General features: G+C 42.0%; 1 protein-coding gene across 4 annotated transcripts in view; it reads right to left on the reverse strand.

The window, feature by feature from the left end:
• Window positions 1-15,432, reverse strand: part of LOC143301530 (uncharacterized) — a 51,533-nt gene extending 36,101 nt beyond the window's left edge. Inside the window, exons 1-5 of one of the 4 annotated variants that reach the window (XM_076615889.1) lie at window positions 15,305-15,385; window positions 11,317-14,667; window positions 2,865-5,188; window positions 2,221-2,340; window positions 1,681-1,918 (exon numbers count right to left, since the gene is read on the reverse strand). In XM_076615889.1, the coding sequence (XP_076472004.1) occupies window positions 1,681-1,918; window positions 2,221-2,340; window positions 2,865-2,918 (412 nt within the window). In that variant the 5' untranslated portion in view covers window positions 2,919-5,188; window positions 11,317-14,667; window positions 15,305-15,385. Of the gene's footprint in view, window positions 1-1,680; window positions 1,919-2,220; window positions 2,341-2,864; window positions 5,189-11,316 lie in introns of all 4 variants that reach the window. The other 3 variants (XM_076615890.1, XM_076615892.1, XM_076615888.1) reach the window with 3 other exon arrangements.
• Between the last annotated feature and the right edge of the window lie 109 nt (window positions 15,433-15,541).

Genomic DNA, 15,541 nt, shown 5'->3' on the forward strand with positions numbered 1-15,541 from the left:
ACGGACACACAGACACACACACACACACAGACAACCGAACACCGGGTTAAAACAGACTCACCTTGTTTACACAAGTGAGTCAATAAGCAATCAAAAATTGAAAATTTCATCTTAAAAAGTATTCAGTAAGTGCATGGTGAATTGTTTATATGTTATATCCATAGAGCGAGTGTGTGTTAATGTGTGCATCAATGCATGCATGTGTGTTGCTTTCAACATAAGTGTGTGTGTGTGTGTGTGTGTTTCCAACTCAACCCTGTATGAATGTTGGGAGGTGAACGAGTGTGAGTGAGTATGTGTGCAGGCACATGGTTTGCTTTCAATTGTGTGTGTGTGTGTGTGTGTGTGTGTGTGGGTGTATGTGTGTGTGTACGTGCGTGTTTGGGAGTGAGTCTGTTTCCAATTCAACTCTGTGTATGTGAGAGAGAGAGAGAGAGAGAGCGAGAGCGAGAGAGAGAGTGCATGTGCAAGAAAGAAACAAAGCAAAAATGAGTTTATTTGCGAGCATTGTGTTTTGTTTTCAAACTGACTCTGTATGTGTATGGTGAGGGGGCATTAAATTCAGCCGTGTTTGTGTAAGCATGTGCATGTGTGTGTATATCAGAGAGAGGGAATGTGCATGCATGCATGCATGCATGCATATTCTTTTCAGTGCAATTCTGTGTGTGTGTGTGTGTGTGTGTGTGTGTGTGTGTGTGTGTGTGTGTGTGTGTGCATGTGCACATGACAGAAAACGATGAGGGAGAGACTGCTTGTCTGCAAGCACACATGCATACATGCGTTTTCAATTCAATGAAGACAATGGCGATAGTGATATGTACCAACATCTGAATTGGAGGCAAAGGCTGCACACATGTTTGAATTAAACATATTTCTTGTATGTAATGGGGATAAATCTTTAGATCCCAGATATAACTATAACTGCAGCCATGTCTGTGTATTCCCGCATCATCGGCTGATGTCAGTCCAACTTAATGCTATTTGCTGCTAAAAGTGTGTGTGCTTGCGTGTGTGTGTGCGTGATTGAAAACATCGGTGTGAAATGTACATTTGTCCAAATGAGAGACAGTAGCTGTATGCTCGTTTAAACTAAAGATAATTTTCTTTCTTCAACTTTTCTTCTCTCTTGTTTTGACTGAATTGACGGCTGTAAAAGATGATGGGGCCTTTAAACTTTAGGAGCTGCAGTGGCAGAATCAGTCATGTCCTTTGGAAAGGCAGTTTACTCTGATTTTCCTATCTCCACCCAGGTGTGATTGAGTACCCGACTTCGGACGGGGAAGGTTAAAAAGAACTAAAGATAATACTACATGCATCGACATCAAAGGCTAAGAAAGTTGACCTTCAGTGACGAAAATGTGTGGTACTTCTTGCCATTTGCTGAATGCACCAGAGAGAGTGTGTGTGCGTGTGCGCGCGCACAAGGTTTCGTGGTCGGCATCGTCTTAGTTATCTCGGCCATGGTGCTTTGTATCAAACCTCAGTGATTTTTCTTTTTTGTTTATAGGCAGATTGGAAACCAGAGCATACTGATAAAAATCAAACATCAGAACAACCGCCTTAAAATCAAGTTGCTCCGATCAAAATGGAACAGTTGGCATTTCTGCTGCAGTTAGCACTAATGACCATATTCAAGTTCTGAGTGAATGGTTACAGCCCAGCCCAAAGTGGCCCACTGACCTTCCATGGGGATGATTACTGGTTGCACGATGGGACTAGAATGTCCAGAAGACAAGGTCTGTTGGGCTTCTTCCTGTTCTGCAGAAGGGGCTCCTCCTGCAGGCAATGTTGCACTTGCAGCAGTCTGCGGCTGGACAGCACTAAGAGGCCGGGGCTTGAAGTGCTTGAAGGCACAGTGAGGCTTGGTGCAACCCACTGGCTGTGTCTCCCAGTAACAAGGAATCTTACTTCGATCCATCTGAAAACATTTAGTGTTAACACTTCTAAACCTTCAACTATCGTACTTGAACTTCACATACATAGCTAACATACATGTAATAAAAACAAAGATAATAATTAATATCAGAAGCACAACACTTCAAATGAGGAGTTTGAAGGGATCCAGAGGAATCCAGAACATAGATATGACCTTAAGTAGCGCTGGCAGCCCACTGAACTATCTCCCCACTGTCTTGAATCCATTCAGTTACAAGAAAGCAGTTGCATGTTAAGAAGCCAACAAATGATGCAGAACACTGTTTCCCACTCCCAGTCACTGACCTGTATCTCCATATGGCGAAATCTGCAGTTGGGTCTGAAGCAGACGCCAGCTTGCCACAAAGCACAGGTTGTTTCGTTCCCACGGGCATCTTCACAATGACGGAACGGGCACTGGACACCCTGCAAGACATCATATATATATATATATATATATATGTCACTATGAAATAAAATGTCCTTGCTGCAAATAAGGCACTCTGAGAGAGATTCTTAACAACTATTTTTCCTGCTCTGAAAGATCACCTCCCACATCATGCTTACCTTTTAAAGACATTCCTGACAGCTTAAGAGTCCAGACCATTACTTGTATTATCATCATCTTTTCTTTTGCATCTCCAGCCTTCAAAATCAGCAGAATTTTACAAAGTTGAATATCATATTTTATAACTGATTGGACAAGTTAAAAGAATGTGGACAGACTTATCAGAAGTAACGCAAATGTTTCTGAATCCAACATATCAAAATGCAGTGAAAAAAATTTTTTTTTCAAAGGGAACAAAAATCATATATTTTTGCATTTGTAGATGACTGTATATGTGTGTGAATGGATTTTACATTAGTTGGATTTTTGTTGTTGTTGAGAACTTGGTGAATCCATCTAATATAAATGTGGATGCGTGGGAATGAAAGCATAGCACCAGTACCTTGGCACAGGAGGAGTAGTAGTAGAAGTAGCAGTCATCTCCAACAGCAGCCATGGTGCTTGGTTGTTTCAGTATAAATCTGGGCTTGGAGATTTGATGACTGCAAGCAATGATGCTAGAAGTTGCAGGGCGGAGTTGTTGGAAACCAAAGCTGAGGAGACTGCAAAGGATTTCGGTTGAGACAAGGAGGATGGAAAGAAGGCCAAGTTGAATAACACTCCAAGGCCAAGCACGTGAAGGAACTAACAGCACTGCATTCTGTGGTGAGCAGGGGAGGACTTGCCATCACAACACATTTACTTCCACACAGCTTCTCCTCTTTACTTTCCATAATGCTCAAGTTCTAAACCTAGAATCTGGCTCTGATTTCCCTGTTACATAATTCGAGCTGCATGTTTTCTATTAACTGTAGCACTGCTAGTGATGTTGTAAATGGGTCTGAAATGCTTCTATACAATTCTAAACTTTCCAACATCCATCTAAAAACAAGTTTACACATATACATCTTTCAGATCAGTTAATAACAATGTTTGCAACCAGTCTTCACAGCAACAAAAACATTTTGAGATTCACTCCTTTGTATCCATTTAAAAAAACAACACAAGCACACACAAAAAATATTCAACATTAGAGCAGCTTCATATTCCTATTCCTAGCTTCATGTTGCATATTGATATTCCATAAAAAATTTTTTTTTTAAATCATGTTTCCAATCCATGTAATTTCCTATCATTTTCTCATATACATGTATGTAAAAACCGTTTAAAGTCTGAATATTTATAATGTCACTAATACTTCCAATGTTTGTTCAAAACAAAAGTATGTGATGCGAAAATATTATTTAAAAAAAACAAAACAATCACACTAGTCTGAGGTAATCAACTGCACTCTGAAACTGAATTAGATGACCGATATCCTTGTGGAAGCAATGCACATGGTACAATGAATGAAAGCAAACATTCCATAGAACAGACATACTCAAGAATATTCACTACACACTTCACATCAACATTCACAACACACTTAACATCAACTCCACATCCAAACACCTATCACTTTAAGTATAATCTCCAATTCAACTGCTGGTCATGAAAGCGTTTTAGAACTGACTGCCTTATCAATCAAACAAAAAATAATGAAAAAAATCACAAGAAAAAACAGTGTAATGACACAAAAATTAGATGCAATGTCGAATAAAGAAAAACAGTTCCATCACTTTATGGTATAATATGATAAACACTGCATGTATATGACTTGCAATCAAAATAAAACAGACACAAATAATAAGCAATCAGTAGTTCTTTATAATATATTTCACGTGGACATTTTCACATACAGCAATGATTTTTTTTCACCTTTCTATTACAGCATTAGCAGTAACTATGATCCACTTCTACTGGTCCCATATATTTGATATAAATACACAAATACAAATTTGTACATAAAAGAGCATGCTTCTTCAGTATCTGCTCAGCTTAACTCTTCAAACCTGGATAACTTTTTAACACACTTCAATTCTGAGCCAGATCGCATATTCCTGAAACCAATCGTCACATAAGTCCTCCCCTTATCCACCGTGGTTGCCATGGCTGCTAACATCCTCAACAACCCCAGCAGGAACGCCAACAAGGCAGTTAACACCAACAGAACACAATCACTATGAAGACTTAGGGTTACACAGTGTCTTATGTTTTATTCTCTTCTGAAACTGCTGGGTTTGAAATGAATGGGTCTATTTTTTCTATTTGTTCCTTTCCCTTCCCCACATCACACTTTTTATCATGTTTTTTTCTCTCCTTTTTTTCTCTCGTTTCTTTTTTTTCTTCTTTCTTTCTTTTTCTGTTTTCAGGCTTTTCTTTCTTTCTTTTTTTTCCTTCTTTTTTTTCTTTTTTTTTTTTTTTTTGGTGGGGGGAGGGTGGACTAGTTCTTACTTTAAAATTTTGTTAAAATTGTCCTTTTTACTAGAATTTAGAGGGTTATATGGGGATGGAGATACATTTATATACTCTGGAGTTCAAATTGAAGGGAATTGTGTTTTTTGTACAGGAATTTCCTTATCAAAAAGGATTCACACATGCACACAAAGAAAATAACCACAACCAGTGGCACTACATACTATAGTTTGTAAATTATGTTGTTTCCATCCCCTAGATTGAGTGTATTAAAGCAGCTAAAAAAATGCAAGTCTGCAAAGGCTGTCTGGAGTAATGCAGGGCAGGGTGGGGGAATGCTGGGATTTGGGGTCATTTGGGGTCAGCAAGGTCAGCAGGACAGTTGACTGGCCCAGTTGTCATGGTGACATGGCACTTGGTACTAGCCTCTACCTGCACAAACAAATGAACAGCGAAGTGGAGCTCACTAGCACAACAGTAGCATCAGGCAAAAAAAAAAAAAAAAAAAAAAAAAAATTAAGTAAGGCATGACCTACAAATGTGCAAGACTCTGGACAGGATGCTTCCTGCAGAGAAGAGTACATCTGAGAAAATAACACTCTCAAGACTCTTCCTCTCTGCATTATTACTGCATAAATAGACTCCTCTAACCTCCTTTTCAGTACTGCATGGTCTAATAATTTACAAGATACACATGACAACTGTATATTTGCATATGTAGTAGTAGTAGTCTTCAGTTTAACGTCTTCCACTTTAAGTGATATTAGACGGGATTTGCATATGTGTGTGTGCACGCATGTACGTGCATGTGTGTGCATGCATGCTTGCACATATGTTGAGATTTGTGTACATCATTACATTGTGAAGCACTCTGAGCTGGTTCATTGGTTGAAAAATACAAAACAGATAAACTTTCTTTCCCACCCTGAGTTAAGCCGTAAGAATATTACCTCAAGAATCATTAAAGCTTTACAATAACAGGATTCTACAAATATACTGCATACACATTTTACAAAGTGCTTTCCTATCATATGTAGCTTAACTTGAAGTTATACAGTTGGTGTGTGTCCATCGAGATCGATGATGATCACTGTTGTCATCCAGCTGGGGGATGGGGGGATGCTCATGAATCTATCTGTGAATGCGCAGATGGCTGAATAGTCCAATCTGCGCACGAAATGTTCGATGACAGTTGGGGCAGACAAAGACAGGCATATCATTGTCAGGGAACTTGTTTGCCTGTGACTTTCTGGCCTGCCTCTTCTGAACAGCTGCAACAGTCCTGTTGGCCTCGCACAACTTGGCGCCTTTGTGCACAGCAGCGCGCCATTTGTCACGGTCCACTGCAGATTCCTCCCAGGAGTCAGGGTTGATATCAAACGCTTTCAGAGAGACTTTCAGAGTATCTCTGAAGCGCTTCATCTGCCCTCCGTGTGATCTCTTCCCTTGTTGCAGCTCGCCATAGAAGAGCCTTTTGGGCAGCCGATGGTCTGGCATGTGTGCCACGTGTCCAGCCCAGCGAAGCTGTTCACTGGGACTGCATCAGGATGGTGAAGATGCTGGGAAGGGTGGCTTTTGCAAGCACCTCTGTGTCTGGGGTCCTGTCTTGCCACTTGATGTTCAGTAGCTTCCTGAGACATGTTGTGTGGAAGTGGTTCAGCTTCTTGGCGTGTCATTGGTACACTGTCCAAGTTTCGCAGGCGTACAGTAGTGTGGGGAGAACTACTGCTCTGTAGACCTTTAGCTTGGTCTCAAGACCAATGCCTCTTCTGTTCCAGACATTTGCATAGAGTCTGCCAAAGGTTGCGCTTGCTCTTGCAATCCTGACGTTCACTTCATCGTCGATGGTCGCATTTCGTGACAGTGTGCTGCCAAGGTATGTGAACCGCTCCACCGCACTGAGTCTCTGACCGTTGACTGTGATGTTGGGCTCAACGTGGGGCTTCCCTGGGGCTGGCTGATGGAGAACTTCAGTTTTCCTCGTGCTGATGGTAAGGCCGAAGTTCCTGCTGGCAGTGGCAAACTTGTCAACGCTGAGTTGCATGTCAGCTTCAGATCCAGCGTTGAGGGCACAATCATCAGCAAACAAAAAGTCTCTGATAATGTCTGTCATGACCTTCGTTTTTGCTTGAAGCCTTCTGAGGTTAAACAGCTTGCCATCTGTTCGGTACTTTAGGCTGATTCCAACATCGCCATCTCTGAAGGCATCAGTAAGCACTGCAGAGAACATGAGGCTGAACAGTGTCAGCGCCAGGACACAGCCTTGCTTGCCACCATTTGTGACAGGAAAAGGAGCAGATGTTTCGCCACTGTCCTGGACTCGAGCCTGCATGCCTTCATGGAATTGGCTGACCAAGGAGATAAATTTCCGAGGGCATCCGTACATGGCTATGATTTTCCACAGTCCCTCTCTACTCACGGTGTCGAAGGCCTTAATGAGGTCAACATAGGTGGAGAACAGATCAGCATTTTGCTCCTGACATTTCTCTTGTAGGATCCTGGCAAGTATCTTGCCTGCGATGGAGAGCAAGGAAATGCCCCGATGGTTATCACAGGCTTGCCGGTTCCCTTTTCGCTTGTACAAGTGAATGATAGATGCATCTTTGAAATCCTGGGGGATTCCACATGAGTGAGTACAGCTGATGGAGCTTCTCAGTCAGCACAGTGCCTCCATCCTTGTAAACCTCTGCTGGTATGGAGTCTGAGCCAGGTGCTTTGCCACTGGATAGCAGACGGATTGCTTTCTGGGTCTCAAGAAGTGTTGGCAGATCGTCCAGTGCTTCGTTGATGGGGACTTATGGGAGACGGTCTATGGCTTCATCATTTATGGAGGAAGGGCAACTTAGGACACTGCTGAAGTGCTCAGCCCAGCGTTCGAGAATTTTCTCCTTCTCGGTGATCAAGGTATTCCCATCTGCACTGAGGAGGGGGGATGATCCTGAGGATGTGGGGCCGTAGATTTCTTTTAAGGCATCATAGAACCTCTTCATATCGTGCCTGTCAGCATATCCCTGGATCTCATCAGCTTTGTCACTCAGACACTTATCCTGCATCTGACGCAACTTTTGCTGAACAGTCCTGCGGATGGCAATGTACGCATCCTTTTTTGATGTGGACTTTGGACTGCTCAGGTAGGCTTGATGCAGACGGCGTTTCTCATCCAGAAGCTGCTGGATTTCATCACAGTTTTCATCAAACCAGTCTTTGTGCTTTCTGGTCATGGGTCCCAGGGTCTCTGAAGCTGTACTATAGATCAGCTCGCGCAGGGTCCTCCAGTCAGACTCTACATTCTGGTTGTCCAGAGAGGCAGATTCCAGACGATATTCCAGCAGCTCCACAAAGGTCTGTTTGATGGTGATGTTTTTCAGCTTAGCGATGTTGAGCCGTTTTGGAGCCTTCTGGCCTTGGGGGTGTCTCTTGGGTTGGATTCAAATATTCAGCTTCGAGACTACAAGGCGATGGTCTGTCCAACACTCGGCGCCGCACATGGTCTTTGTCACACGTACATCTTGCCTATCCCTTTTCCTGACGATGACGTAATCGATGAGATGCCAATGCTTTGAGTGAGGGTGCATCCATGACGTCTTGTTACGGGTAGGGAGGCAGAAAACTGTGTTGGTCATCAGCAGTTCGTGCTCTGCACAGGTCTGAAGCAAAAGCAATCCATTTGGGTTGCAGTGGCCCACGCCGTGCTTTCCAATCATTCCATCCCAGGAGATGTAGTCAGAGCCAACTCTAGCACTGAAGTCCCCAAGAATGATGAGCTTGTCTGCTTTTGGGATAGCAGCTATGACAGAGTGAAGGTCCTCGTAGAACTTCGCCTTCACTTCATCCGGGTTGGTCATGGTTGGGGTGTAGGCACTGACAATGGTGAGGTGCTTCTGGCCAGATGCCAGTGGGAGTTTCATGGTCATAAGCCTATCGTTGACTCCCTTTGGGATTCCAGCTAGCTTGCTGACAAGTCCTGTTTTTACTGCAAAACCAACGCCAGCCTCACGTCACTCTTCACTTCCTCGTCTGCTCCAGAAGAAGGTGTAACCAGATCCCCGTTCATTGAGCTCGCCTTCGCCTGCAAACCGAGTCTCACTCAACTTCTCAAGGCTGCGATGTCATTGTTGTATTTGGCGAGTTCGGATGCAACTAGTGCCGTTCTCCTTTGGGGTCTGTCCGCGTTATCTCTGTCCAGGCGAGTCCTTATGTTCCAAGCACCAATGGTGAGAGGAACGATCCTAGTTTTTTTTCTTTACTTTTTCTTTGTTTTGACCGCTGATGTAGGGTCCCCGCCAGCCGCGGTATGCTGACCAGGATGATATGGAGCAGGCAATTTTTAGGGCACCTTTTCTAGCCCCTTTCTCATGCCAGGGAGGTGAGCAGTGCATTCCTAAAGAGGGCTGCTCAGACGCTCAGACGGCTGCCAAGCTTGATCGCTGCTCCTGTCGATGAAGAACGACCCTATGGCCTGAGCTGCCTGCGTGCAGGTCTGCGGCTGCAACTGCCAGTGTACCCACACCTGTCGTTTCGTCGCTCGCCTGTCGCCACAGGACTTGCGGGTGATGAAAGGATGAAGGATGAAAGGTCATTAAGGATGACTGATGACTTGCTCGATGAGTTTGTTTAAAGTGAAGAGGAGTTGCGCAACGTCGACCTCACTCTCTCGTCTGGGTTCACCAATTTCCAGTGGCAAGACTAAGTCAAGACGACTGGAGGATGAGCACGGATGCAGTGGATGACCAAGATATCCTTTCAGTGTCTCATCTTGCTCTCTGCACTCCACAGTGTATTGCTGTAACTGCCTTCCTCTCCGTTGAACCGATAGATTTCTTCCACAGATGCTGCCGGATCCAGACTTCACATGCATGGGTAGACACACCCCGGGGGCCAACTGCGTGTGGCATGCACACAGCACAGTGGAGCTAGATGGCCGTCGGTGGCTCTTCTGAGCCGACGCCCTTTTATGGATCTCGTTTTTAATTCCATATGGGTGTCTAGCTACCCGCCTCACCAGGCCCGCAAGGGAGCAGTGGAAATGCCGGTTTAGTCGCCGTGTTATGGCACAAGTAAAGGCACTCTGTAATAAGTAAAAACAATAATTCTTTCGCCACTAAGTTCCTGTGTGAAAAACACTCCCAAGAACCAAATATTTCAGACTTGACTCTCAGTCATACGATTTGGTTTGTGTCAAAACAACACAGGGAACCTGTTCACTTCAAACCTCGTCAAGCATTGATGGTTAGTCAATTTCCTATTTCATGGGAAAGTTTGCAGCAGCTGTCAAGTGAAAAACGGTCTGTTTTACATGACCCCTAAATGTCGACTAATTCGCCTACTGCAGCAAAATATCTAATTGACTAAGTTGCCTATGGCCGCAAAAGAGTCAATATATATCATGGTAAAACTACTGGATGGAACCTCTCCCCCCAAAGCTAAACAACAACAAAAACTTCAGCAACTGACTTCATTTTGCAAAAATAATTTATAGGAAATTTTCTATCTAAAATTACGTTTAAATAACATACTTACCGTGACCCAACTAGTGCAGACTCCGGCAGGGGTCTGACATTCCTGCCTGTGCAAACTACTATCTGCCTATGCGGAGAAAACGAAACTACGGCCGATAACCTCCCGGAAGTAGGTAACCTCCCCTTCAATCATTTTAAGATTTTTCAAGAAAAACACAGTCTTCTAACAATGCTGTGATCCATACTTTTAATGCTTTGTTGGTCTGCATCATTTCTCTCCTTTTCAATCTGCTTCTACAGCAGTTTCTGAGGCTACAGGAGGCACATCGGTGTCTGTGGGGTTCTTGGACCTCTGCAGTTCTTCAAGTCGTTCTCCTGCCCTGATGCTCAGGTGGCAACAGCTGATCAGCAAATCTTTCAGCTGCTCCTCTGCCTTGTTATGTGTGGCTGCTGAATGGTCAGGCAACTGCCACAATTCTGAAGGCTGTCTCTTCATGTCTACCAAGGGCACACTGATCTGTGTCTTTCCAGCTCTTCAACTTTTTATCCATGTCTTGACAAATGTAGAACACTTCACTCCCTTTCCCTCGTACCCTTTGACCATCAAGCACCTGTAGTGAAGGAAGCATGTTAATGACATCACTGGCATAGGACGGGAGCATACAGGCAGGTTTGGAGAGTTCACGACCTTCGTCCATTAACCTCAACTCTCTTGAGGTTTTCCAGACCACACAGGCACCGCAAACTGTCCACACTGACAATCAAATTCCCTGCTATGTTTAAACTGCGGAGGTTTTCCAGAGGCTGCAGTCCATCCAGTGCAGATATTCTGTTGGCAGACAAATTGAGAGACTGCAGCGTAGACAGGCCTGCCAATTTATGAAGCTTGGTGATGTCATTGTAACTGAGGTCCAACCGCTCCAGACTCAAACACTCCCCCAGGCAGCCCAGGTCTGTGATATCTAATTTTTTTTTTATACAGTTACTACAGTATTAATGCACACATGTATGTATTTCATATGTCTGTGCACAAGCACACATGCAGTCAAAGTCATACACACACTCAAAATAACACACAATAACCGCAGTGAGATACTTTACCTTTATTAATGCAGGCTGGTTCCAGTGTTCACTGCTGCTTTTCATCTTCTGGTGTCATTGTCTTTTTTCCCTTCCCTTAACTAATTTTCTTTCTTTCTTTTTTTTTTTTTTTTTTTTTTTTTTGCTGCTCCCGAGTTCATTTAACATCCTTCCGGAGTTCTAAATTCTCTACCTTATCAGATTTCTTACAATTATACAACACCCTTTTAGACAGATCTCTAAACTTAAGTCTAACTTAGAATTTTTACAGGGCTATTTATATATATATATTTTATGACGCCACTATGCAACTATCTTTTAGATATACCTCTAAATCCATTTTAGAATTTTAAAACTGGTTCATCTCTTGATACATATAATTTTTTTTTATGGTCATCTTCAATTTAGTTTTAAGTGTTATTCTGATTACAAGAAATTTCAAAATTAAAAAAAATATATTGCAAATAATTACACACAGATTTGCTGGAAGTCAATATTTTTCCACCCCTTTCCCAAATCAATTTACACAACAGGTACATCTATTCACTTCTTCTTGGCTGCTAGCAGAGCTGGTACATTACAGTACGATGTGTTCACGAACTTGCCCTCCACCAATTTCGATGAAAAATGTATGTTTGTGTGAAAATTGAGGTGTGACAATTTTTTTTATTTTTCAAACAAGATATAAAATATTTGTTGTAGTGTTTTGGGCACAACAGTCCAGTTGGTGAAGGGTGAACTTTTACTCTGAGGGTTTGGGTTCATATCATGGTCATAGTGCCGGTCAGGTTAAAGGTGCATTCTTTTCACCTATCACTCCGTTCAAAATAATTGTGTTCATTGCCTGAACCACCTTCTTATCTATATATGCATGCAGATCAAATGTGCACAATAATAATTATGCAATCCATGTCATTTGGTGCCTCATGGAAACAAAACTATGTCCAGCTTGCACTATCCCAAGCTGATCCACCCCCTAAACTATCCTATCCCTAAAACTGAGTTTGACTGCCATCAAGGCAGGGTAAAAATACACTTTAAGTTCACTTGTGCATGCACGTAAAAGTGGGAGTCACACCCCAAAACATAGAAGTTAAAAAGAAGAAAACATTGTTTAGGAGAACCATTCACAAGTGCTGCCACACAAAATGGTTTTTCAAAGTTTATTCAATATCTAACATGGCAAACATGATGGTCATGTCTACAAGTGTTTCAATCTGTTCCTGTCTTTATGGTTAGAAATGCCATGATTTTCCCAGTAACATAATTCATTAAAGAAAATAATAACAACAACACAGTAACAGCAGTAGATCTTTCATAACCACAAGAAATATAAATAAAAATAGTAGGAAAGTAGAATAGTAACCCTCAGCTTTAATGTTGAAAAAATATTCTACTGTCACTAAAACATTCACTGATTCAGGTAAATCTTAGAATCCATTCATCAAATCAAGCATAGGGGAAGACAGGTATGCATTACTTCCACTATCATATCACATCGTTACTGGCAAGAGCTGCAAGTTAAAAGTTCAATGCCATTTGCATAAGTTTTATGTAGCTGTTTAGGCTGTAGCATATGCATATACCATACATGTATAGTATCAATCGGTTCTATAAGTTTACAAAGCCAGATCTCCTCCCCACTATGTTTTATGGACTAGTACTGACTACCATTCCAAAGTTTTGTCTTCTGGCAGTTAGGTTCTACGAGTATCAAATCTTTATTCTCAGGTTGAGTAAGAAAGTTAAGTTTTGCAATATTTTTGTGGTTTTATGCCCTGAAATAAGCTGCTGAAGGTCTTCAGCTGAGAGGACTTCAGTGAGGCTTGCTGAGGCCAACTCACCATCAGGTCTAAAGATAACACAGGTCATGGAACAGGGCATAGACTCGCCACCCAACATAAGAATCTCTGACCATGAAATAGAAGCTGTCCATCATCCATGTCTTGTGTACCAGGGTTCCACTTCTTAGACATTTCTTGAAAATCAGCCAAGCAAATGTATTGATCAACAAGGCAACTACCAACATGTCCACAATGACAAAGTGAGTACTGACAAACGGGAACTGACATAACACCAAGATCCAGGTCTGCAGGGCTACAGGGTTTAAGCACCCTCCTGTACAACACTGAGCCCCGGACCCCGCATAAGGGACATGAGAGAAAGCTCAATGCTTTCTGCATGCATGGCTCTGGCACATCCTGAACATCACATCGTTGGACAAAATTCCAAACAACTGTTGGTGAGAACAAGCATGTACACCCTTTTTGAACAGACTTATGTGCTAGCTTGGTCACGTTGCATGAATGGACAATTGTCTAATCCTCAAAGATCTTTACAGAGAACTGGTACTGGAAAAACTTCCCACAGGCAATATGTAGGCATCTGCAAGACAGATCTTAAGGCCTTTTAGTTCACCCTGAACACTGCAGATTTAGAACAACAGGCCTGAAGACATATGCTGGAAAAAGACGTCCCCAAGTTCGAAGAGACTCTTAGTCTTACCTAGTGTTCCCAGGCAAAGATATTAAGGAGAAAGGCCCAAAGCCAGAAAGACTGACCAGTGTCACAAACTTTACCTGTGCATCATAATGTACTGCAATGTGCACTTGCAGATCAATACTACGACAAATCACAGTGACTTTGGCATTAATGACACTGGCCTTGTTGATGTAATTTGTTGCTACACACATCCAAACATTGCTCGTGGATGGAGTGCCAACTTCTGGAAATCACTTTCTACATAATAGCTAGAACTGGAAGTATATCTCTTGACTTCTAAAGCGCTAAGAGTTGAAGAAACTGAAGAAAAGTCTCTTCTGACTTTGAAAAGCCAGGTTGCATTTCACTGGTCTTTCAACATTAGCATCCACCAATGCCCGATTGGACTGTTTGTTCAGAATGCAATAGGTGATCCATATCAAGTCACCTGTGATCGCATCTGATAGTTGTTTCAGGCTCTCTGGCTAAAACATTTCAAGCTACTAGTGTATCACTTGGAACTCTGAAGATGAGGTATCCATCTATCAGCCATCTCCTTAAAGCTCTTCATCTCTGGATCATGCCACAAGATCCTTTCAACTATGCCATATGAAACACTTCAAGTTTCATTATTTTACGAACTGAATTATGTGGATTCTCAGCTTCACTCCTTACAAGCTGAACAGTTTGCTTGCTCTGGGCCCTCCTTGGACGTTCAAACTGGTACTGGTCTTTCATTTTCAAGTCAGTTTTTCCTGGTCTGAAACTATTAAACCCAGTGACAAACTGGCCCATATGTCACACATTTGTCTCCACACACAACTCTCCAAAAAGCATGAATTTTGATCGAACCATCTCCAACTCAGTCTGAGCCTTGTGAAGACATGCCACCTAGGATCCATATTTTGGACACAGTTACAGAACATTTTCAATGCTGACATAGGATATGGCTAATTATTTTATATTTTCTGCTTCTTTATAGCAAAAAGGCAAAAGCTATGTTTCATCTCAACATAAATTCAAAGTACTAAAATTAAACAGTTCAGAAATGGCTGCCTTACTCAAGTTACTGTCAAATACTTTTGCAGTTTGGGATATGCCCATGTTGAACAAACAGAACTATTCATTAAATTTCAGAGACAATCTTGGGATTTGGTTCAGATACTTGGACTTTGATTGTCATGCACGGTTTTCTATTATTTTTCACAATAGTATGTTAGCTGAATACAAAGGGAAGTCCGAGACTTATAATTGCCAATTAAAATTTTAACAATTTATGTTTTACTTTATGTGGTAGTACTCCCATAATAACGAATCATATAATTTCTGAGTTTTTCAAGCTAACTGCACAGACCTTATATAAAAAAAATTCAATAAAAATGACAAATGCTCAACAACATTCACTGATTCAGTTTTATGCGTCGTCAAAAATAACCATGGATTAAGAACATTATGATTTTACTTCTCTTGCGATTGAAATGCTTCATTTTTTTTCCCAAAGAATGTTTTCTAAAACTAAATATCTCACCGTTCGTCTTATCAGAAATGAATTGTCTGTCCTTTTTTTTGTTTTGTTTTTTTGAGACAATGAAGGAATTTTTCTGCGTCAAATACGTTCCCTTTTCACGACATCTGGAGATGAACTTACAAATGGCGTATTCGTAACATCCGGTAGTCTGGTTTTACACTTCACTTATTCATACGCGGGGTCAACCTTTCATATTAGATTTAAAACCACACGATTTGTTGAAGTATTATTGCTTCA

This window comes from Babylonia areolata, chromosome 27, assembly GCF_041734735.1.
Source record: "Babylonia areolata isolate BAREFJ2019XMU chromosome 27, ASM4173473v1, whole genome shotgun sequence".
Lineage (NCBI taxonomy): Eukaryota > Metazoa > Mollusca > Gastropoda > Neogastropoda > Buccinidae > Babylonia > Babylonia areolata.